Source organism: Ochlerotatus camptorhynchus, unplaced genomic scaffold, assembly GCF_037179485.1.
Source record: "Ochlerotatus camptorhynchus isolate MF236.1 unplaced genomic scaffold, CSIRO-AGI_Acam_v1.1 ptg000284l, whole genome shotgun sequence".
NCBI lineage: Eukaryota > Metazoa > Arthropoda > Insecta > Diptera > Culicidae > Ochlerotatus > Ochlerotatus camptorhynchus.
In genome coordinates this window covers 4,044,733-4,053,157 of record NW_027040773.1, presented here as the reverse complement: position 1 = coordinate 4,053,157, position 8,425 = coordinate 4,044,733, and the positions used below count along the sequence as shown (strand labels likewise).

Genomic DNA, 8,425 nt, shown 5'->3' with positions numbered 1-8,425 from the left:
TTACTTTGCAAAACATTTGAAATTTCAAAAATCCATTGAAACATCGCAGCGATACGGTAATTTAAATTTGGGGTCAAATTGACCCTAGGGCACAAACAACGTAAGTTTTTTCGACACAGACGAAGGGTTGATTATTAAAATTAAGTTCTCTTTAACGGCGTCCAATTTTTAATTCCGGTCTAAAATGAATGTGACTGTCAATCGAAATCTTTCTCAGTTGCTCGTATATACTTGAGAGCAATTCCATTCGCCAAAATTGCAATTTCTGTCTCCGATTTTTCCAAGTCAAACAATCCGGAAATAGTTGTTCCCGACGATTTCAATTGAGTGCTATAAAATGTTTGTCATGCCAGATTAATTGACATAGCTTAAAGCGAATAATACAGAAAGTACCTTTGACTGGAAGGCAGCACCTCCAAATCTAAAGTAGCCAGCACGATTTCTTTCTCCTCTAAATCTTGATTCGCTAGTATTTGATTTGTCACTTCTCTGGTAAAATCCGAATCAATCGGAGTCAATTCCTCCACTGTAGATGTGAACTGCTCATCTAACTTTATTGACTCCCACTTGAGCATAGGAGTGGGAAACAATTTCTCGTGAAATTTTCGGTAGTACTGTAGAATGAAATTGAAATATAAAATAATTCCATGATAAATAAATTTCAAACTTACTTCTGGCTGAGCATAGACATTTCCTTCAAAGGTGATCGCTTCCAGAGTGGAAGAAGATGTCTCCGATTCATATTCAGAGCCACTGACAGCTAAACTGTAAACGGGACTTGGCCCTGGCATCATAAAGCAAGCTTCGATCACAAACATATCATCAGTTTCCAGAAAACTGCTTGATTCCACGAATCCTTCACTGTCATCGATGGCATTAGATTCAACGTTGTGTTCTACTTCCGGCATGACCAAAGATGTTTGACAGGATATTTCTGGATTAAATGCATGCTTGGAAGTCTCAATCCACTTAGAACATATTTGCTGAGCAAGGGTTGTCAACTGACGGCAAGCTTCACGATGTTGAACATTTTTCAGCAGTTCCTCGTAGCGGTAACTCATTTTCCGCATTTCCTTTAGATCGACGTCTTTCTGTTTTCTAATAAAATAATCTCGAGTAAGATATTCGTATTTCCGATGTTCCCAAATTTGTACTTACTGCACTGCTGTTCGAACAACCACATCAAGCTGATCGTGAATCTTTAGAATTGCTTTGTCCACTCTTTCCGTTACTTCATTCTCAATTTTTTCTCTATACTGCTTGGCAATCTTTACAATTAATTCACGCGCTTGACTCCTTAAATTTCTACACATAATCTTTGACATTTCCCGTCTCTCTCGACAAAAATCCTCTTCAAGTTCTTTCTTCATCGTTTGAAATTTGTCGCCCATTTCAGCTTGGGCATCAAACAATTGCTGTTCCATTATTTTACGCTCCTCATCACGAGCAATTTCAATCTTTTGCCGGCATTCAAACTTCACAAATTCCAGCTCCTCAATGTCAATGTTTTTCTTTTTAACCATTCGCCTGCGTCTGCGGTCCAGTCGGTCTTCTGCCTGTCGACCAATGTTCAAAATATGCTCGTGAATGTTGGATTTGAGTTCATCCGGAGCCATGCAGTACTCGGAAGGACCTCGAAGCCTACGATCAACTCCCATCCATGCTTGACATGCCGGACTCATACACTCCAGAATGACGTTGGCCATCTCCGAGCCTAGCTCTTGGCGCATAGTCGATTGAGTCGGAACGGTTCCATTCTGCAAGTAGTACGTTCGTTTGCATAGTTTCAAAGCACCGACGCTTGATTTTGAAGGCATTACGAGTGGTTTTGTTTGGAACGATGATTGTTTTGAAATGAGTGAGGCAAAGTAGAGCGGGTCTAGTATAACTGGACCCTCTCTAAGGCAGAGCTAACTATGATGAAAAACAATATATTTTAACAATGACTGTACTTCCTATTATCGCACATCAGTCCCATACGGATTTTCGTTAATTTTAAGATAACAACGTTATCCACTATCAATTGGCGTCTACTTTCTTATTATTTGATAAAACTACGGACTTTGATAATGAGAAATGTATAAACAAAATCAGTTTGTCTTCACCAAAGTAATTGCGTATCAGTTCTATCCTGAAATTCGATCATTCAGAGGTCAAGTTACAGTTCTGCTTTTAGGACCGCGATATTTTTAGCTGATACAACAAAACATGCAAACTTTAACTTGAAAAAAATATCAATTAATTTACTATACTTTTAAAAGTTAATATGTCCGTAGCTTCAACTGCCATTTTTTCAATGCCTACTTTTTTCCATATGGGACTGATATGCACACTTAGAAATGACTACCGACTTCGGTAATTTTTAACGAGCTTTCAACAGCTGAACTGTTCGGTAAATTCAGGTATTTTAAGCTTCAAAACTAGGAAAACTTCACCGCAATGACAGGACTCGATTATTTAAACAAAGTTGACAGTGTTTTGGAATTAAAATTTAGTGAAACAGCTTTGAAATGAGGTAAAAAATTATCGAAGTTGGCAATAATTTCTAAGTGTGTGGGATTATATCATAGAGGTAACTCTAAGACTAGTAGGTCCAGAAGAAACGTGCTCAACTTTTTGGCTCAGCTCTGGTACTATCTTCGGTCCCAAGCTAATCGATTCACCCCTCGAAACATAGGAAAATCAACTAACCCCTCATTTTATCTGTCAAACTTTCATAGCGAATCAAAACAAACATTGTGTAGTACTAGAATTTTGACTAGAATGGGGTACGTTAATCGACTTGCTTGGGACCAAAAGGCTAGTCAAGTGGTGAGCCAATTTAAAATCGTTAGTTTCTACTGGTTGATTATATGCAGTGTGGCAGTGTGCTATGTTTCGCTTTATCTATATCAATATCAGAACATCTCCAGCAGCGTTATAGTTCTCGTTATATTGTTTATGTCAGTTATAAATTTTTCTTATGGGGAAATATATAACTAGCACACCATCACTTCAACAGCAGTTCTAAATGTTGTTATAAACCAAGAGGTTAGAATATGTGGGTGTGGGTGTGGGTGTTTACGAATTTGTTACTGGTGATTTTGAAGATACGATGGAGTTTGTTTTCATGTATTAAACGCTGTCCATACTGGAGAGTTATAACATGTTATAACGGTTGTCAAATAATTGCAACACAGAAACCACCATCAAGATAGCGCTATAACATGTATAACTCTGTAGTCTGAACGTACTATTATGCACAGAATATTTTACCGTATTGAAAACTTGCCTGGAAAGCTTTCTTCATTGCCTGGTGTCTTCTGTACCTGCTGTGCATCTTATTTGGAAGGGTTCATGTTGAACTTCGGACACTGCTTCAGTACCTCGTAGCACTCCAAGAATTTGAATTCCTCCTTACGATCCGTCTTAAAGAGTTCCAACGCCATGTTTACCTTATCTGCGGACAACAAGCCACTTTTATTCAGGCGTTGAGCAGATTTTACGCATCCAACAAATTTCGTGACGCTCCGACTGATGGTACCAAACCTTTGACGGAGGGCTTCTGATGTTCTTGTGGATAACGAAGGAGTTGTTGTTTTGACATTCTGGAAAACATTGTTCCAAAAAACAGAAGCATTCTGGTCCATTCCTTTCACAGCGTCTTGAGTGATACAAATCCACGAAATGCAAATTTGGCGATCTTCCAACTTACCAAAGTTTTTTTCGCGGCGAAATATTTTGTATCGCTTAAGTCTTGTTTCGCCATTATCTGGAAAAGACGAGGGGGGCGACTCTATCTACGATGCAGAAAAGATTGTATTTTGCTGTGGCTAGCTGCACGCACTCTGAGTAGATAGAAAGAAGATTGATGACGATTCTGAAGATTTCCTGCTAAAAGATGATGCGTGATGCAAGTAGATGCGAGAAATGAAAGAAGATTTTTCGAAGATTGATTCGCTAGTGTGAGATTTGTTGAGCATCTAGACTTGAGATTTAGATGTGTCGCCCCCCTCGGGAAAAGATGAAACCTCAAACTCAAACCACAGACAAGCAGACATAACACTTAGAAGAAAATTCTTCAAAAAATATCGTCAAGCGTATTTTGCATGCACACTAGCACCATCTATCATCCACATTCCCAAGCATTGTTTTGCAACCGGAACATCCCTCGTTAATGCAATTTTTTCACGAGTTGCTTTTCCCTTGTTATGTCAACGCGTCAGCTGTGTTGAATAAAAACAAAACAGATGGAAGTCAGTGATGTCGGTTCTAACTGGTAAAAATTGATGAATCAACATGATTTGTTCTCGAATTTTGTGTACATCGTTCAATGTAATATTAGAAACGGAATGACTAATTGCAGCAGTTTTGATGTAATATTCAACAACTTTTTTGTATTCCGCAGATGACGGATTTCACGCCAACTCGTCTTCGGAGTTGGCAGCACCCTCTCAGAACCTTATGAAACTTTGTGGGTGTGGAGACTTAGCAATTTTAAGCAACTTTGAGTACTTATTTTTTTCAAAATTTATCTCGCCTAACATTTGATAAGGGTCAAAGTTTTTTGTCGATTTTTTTTTTCAAATCGATATAGCTTAAAAATGACAAGCCCTACAAAATAGTGATGTATGGCGAACTTTTAGCAAATAATCTGAAATTTTATAAAAAAATTTAAATAAATTAAAAAATTGGTTTCTACACTCTAAAAAAATATATTTAAAAATTAAAAGTCATTTTCCCAAAAATGGTACCCCTCAGATTTGCTTGATATTTTTTCTCATGAAAGGCAATATAATTACCTAACTTTTCTTCATACATCGCAAAGTGGGCGCTTTTAAGGAAAAAAAGTTGTTCGAACAACAACTTTTTCATGTTAATTTTTTTTTAGCGTGTTTCACTCAAAGTCGAATAGTAATACGCGCACAACCTTATTAAAATCCGTTGAAACTTAATGAGCATAAAGATTTTGACCTTTTGATAATCTGGGCGTGCTTAAAACAAAAATCTAGCCTAACATTTGAAAGGGCCTAATACAGAGGATTTTCCTGCATTTCGAATGGTGTTTTAATAAATGAAAACTCTAGTGTTTTTGTTTAGTGCATAATTTATTTTCCTATAATTCTCCATACATAATTTGAGTTTTTCATTGATTATTAGTCTATCGGAAACAGAGTGAAATTTTTCGGAGTTTCCTTTGAATGTGAAAATCGCTTAGTAGAAATTATGTTTTGAGAAATAGGTACAAAACAATGAAATTTTTGTGTACCAGGTATAGTTTTTACATGACTGAACAGCTCCTTGAGTTCATCGGACATCTTTGTGTATTGATCATTTGATATGAAGCAGAAGTTCAATTTTGTTATGCTTGTATCTGTTTGTTTAACTGCCCAGTCATACAGTTCTTGTGGAGTTGTGATTGTGTTTCCATAATCTCGAGCAAGACTTGCTCTCTTTGCCATTCGTTTGAGAGTTCCTCCAATTGCGTCACATGGGCCTTTCCCATGAGACGTTGCGAAGAAGTGCCATTCTGCTTCCAATCCATACTTGGACTTGAAGTTGCACAAACTGGCAAAATTCTTTTTATTTTTGTAATGAGCCGCTGCTCCATCTGACATGAAAGTAATTTTTGTGAAACTAATAGATTGTTTAATGAAATCTAACAATTTTGATATAAATAATTGAACTGCTATTGTATCATGGGTCAATACTTCTGAAATAATAATAAAGCTTAAATTTTCCAACTTGTTTTCTTTTATGTAGTAAATTTCGAAAGGATGTATCGTAGCTTGATTATTGTTCCAATGATACCCCTGTGCTGAGTTTTGAATAATAAATGAATAATTTTCAGAAAAGTCGCAAATCACTAAAATTTCACCGTTTTGAAGAGAATTTTTTTTATTACTTACGTAAGATGATTGCTCTTTATGAATAAAATCATGGGTTATGAGCTTTTCAACTTTTTCCGTCAAATATTGAACAAACTCATCTGCAGGTTTAATAATAGTTTCCAAATTACAACGGTCGGTAGTCAACCACTGTTGAAATAAAACAATCGATCAAATTTGTACGATAAGCGGTTCATCCAGCTCGTGCTCTAAAAAAAATGTTGAAAATGAAGTTGTATCTTCGATGTACAATCCTTAAACCACACAGTTGAAACAGTTAAAGTTATTATTATTTACCTAGTGTATCATCAAATTCCTGATGTTCTGATTGCTGATGACTTGTTGATGGTTGCGGCTCTTCAAACTTCCGAGCATGGCTTGATTCTTTTCCATCCGATCGCCTCTTTTTCGGGAGAGGTGTCCTATTGTACACTAAAATTCCACGACACGATTCACAAATACGCATTGTTACATCCAATTGATGATCAAAGCCCCATGAATGTATTTTCTCTATGAGACTTGATGATAAATTACGTAAATTATTGCGGCTGCAATTGGGATTGTTTATGTTGGCACTACATTGCACCCTTTTAATAATCAATTCAGCAGATTTTTCCATTGTTGTATATATAAACACTTTTTCGTTTCAACAACTATGCAGCACTACACTTTCAACAACTATGCACTACAGCAACTATGAGCATTGTTGTGATATCACCAAACTTAAATATTAGATTATGTCGGTAGAAACAGACTGCGGTGCTTTAAGTTTATACCTTATATCTCTCATGTGACTACCTGCGTTGTTATATAACTGCTATATAGCAGGTAACTTAACGATTATTTTAGGCATGCCTTAAATAATCGTTAAGTTACCTGCGCTATTATATGTATTCACTTGAGAGATGAGGTATAAACATATATGCATATTGCTTACTAATGGACACACCTAATACATAAAAATAAATGAATGATTATTTTTCTAATTAAATTAATCACAAATACATGAATTGAAATCTTTTCATGAATAAAACATACTAAGTGATTTTTACTTAGTTTACCTGTTGATTTGGAACAATTTGAGGGTGGTTTTATAGAAGTTGGATAGAGTGTATGCATATATTATAATACAATCCATCACAGGAAAGTGCAAACCATGCTGAGATGGCTGTTCCTCATTAGAACGTTTTGTTCTGAACTCTTATTGGACGATTTTCAGGTAACTTCTCTGTACCCTTTTCAAATGTTAGGCTAGATTTCACCCAGATTATCGAAAAGTATACCCATAAAGTTTAATCGAATTTTAATAAGGTTGTGCGCGTATTACTATTCGACTTTGAGTGAAACACGCTAAAAAAAAATTAACATGAAAAAGTTGTTGTTCGAACAACTTTTTTTCCTTAAAAGCGCCCACTTTGCGATGTATGAAGAAAAGTTAGGTAATTGCCTTTCATGAGAAAAAATATCAAGCAAATCTGAGGGGTACCATTTTTGGGAAAATGACTTTTAATTTTTAAATATATTTTTTTAGAGTGTAGAAACCGATTTTTTATTTTATTTAAATTTTTTTATAAAATTTCAGATTATTTGCTAAAAGTTCGCCTTACATCACTTTTTTGTAGGGCTTGTCATTTTTAAGCTATATCGATTTGAAAAAAAAAATCGACAAAAAACTTTGACCCTTATCAAATGTTAGGCGAGATAAATTTTGAAAAAAATAAGTACGCAAAGTTGCTTAAAATTGCTAAGTCTCCACACCCCCAAAGTTCCATAAGGTTCTGAGAGGGTGCTGCCAACCACTGGATGAGTTGGCGTGAAATCCGTCAGATGTGGTATGTGTCTCCAGTGGGATGCCTTGACCACTTATCATTTTCAAGAGCTGACATCTACATCAGACGTGAAAAAGAACTGGCATCACTGATAAGTTCGAAATGTGGTGGCTTGCTCAATGCTTCAGTGGCGCCACCATGACAAATGCAAGCACATTCCCAACTAAAACATTATTTGCGATGAATGTGATTGTGAGTGTTATGTCTGTTTGTCTGTACTCAAACTGTATATATCCACTGCCTATTAAAGATAGAATTTTAAACTTACTGCAAGTACAATTTATATATATATATCTTTCGATAACAGTAGAAAAGAAAAGCGAGGCGGGAAAAAAAACTCGAAGCGCAAAGCGAAATTCACCGGGCGTTGATTCAAAAATATTGACGTTTGACTAATAGTGAATTCGTTTATTATTCAGTTCCAACCTGGATCGAGTATCAAGATTGGATCTGCTTGTTTTCTGACAAACGTCAGTTTGATCGTTTGTTATTAAAACCCAGCTCAGGTTGAGGTTCACACTGACAAAAAGTTCGGTTTGGCACCAGTTCCAACCCCGATAATAAACGGATTCGCTATAAATTCCACAGACACTAACACAATGTCAAAACAATTATAACTGGGATGGAAAGTGTTGTAAATTTGAACAAAAATAGAACAACACTGTATCCCAGTTATAAATTTTGTTATGAATCTGTTCGAAAATTTCCAACTAGAACGCCTTGCTGAAG

At 36.1% G+C, this 8,425-nt stretch overlaps 1 protein-coding gene across 1 annotated transcript; it reads right to left on the bottom strand.

Annotated features, from left to right (window-relative positions):
- Positions 1-368: 368 nt before the first annotated feature.
- On the bottom strand, positions 369-1,863 carry LOC135706625 (uncharacterized). The gene is made up of 3 exons (XM_065228271.1): positions 1,159-1,863; positions 672-1,098; positions 369-614 (listed from the first exon to the last, which is right to left on the bottom strand). Exons 1-3 carry the CDS (start codon positions 1,815-1,817, stop codon positions 369-371), a joined length of 1,332 nt encoding a protein of 443 aa, XP_065084343.1. The 5' UTR covers positions 1,818-1,863.
- Positions 1,864-8,425: the final 6,562 nt, after the last annotated feature.

What these genes read in the sequence shown, in the direction of transcription:
- LOC135706625 (XM_065228271.1), bottom strand. Translation starts at nt 1,817, where the DNA reads ATGCCTTCAAAATCAAGCGTCGGTGCTTTGAAACTATGCAAACGAACG. An exon ending in GTTGTTCGAACAGCAGTGCA is followed by an intron (nt 1,099 to 1,158) that starts GTAAGTACAAAT and finishes TTATTTTATTAG; the next exon opens with AAAACAGAAAGACGTCGATC. An exon ending in ATGTCTATGCTCAGCCAGAA is followed by an intron (nt 615 to 671) that starts GTAAGTTTGAAA and finishes TTCATTCTACAG; the next exon opens with TACTACCGAAAATTTCACGA.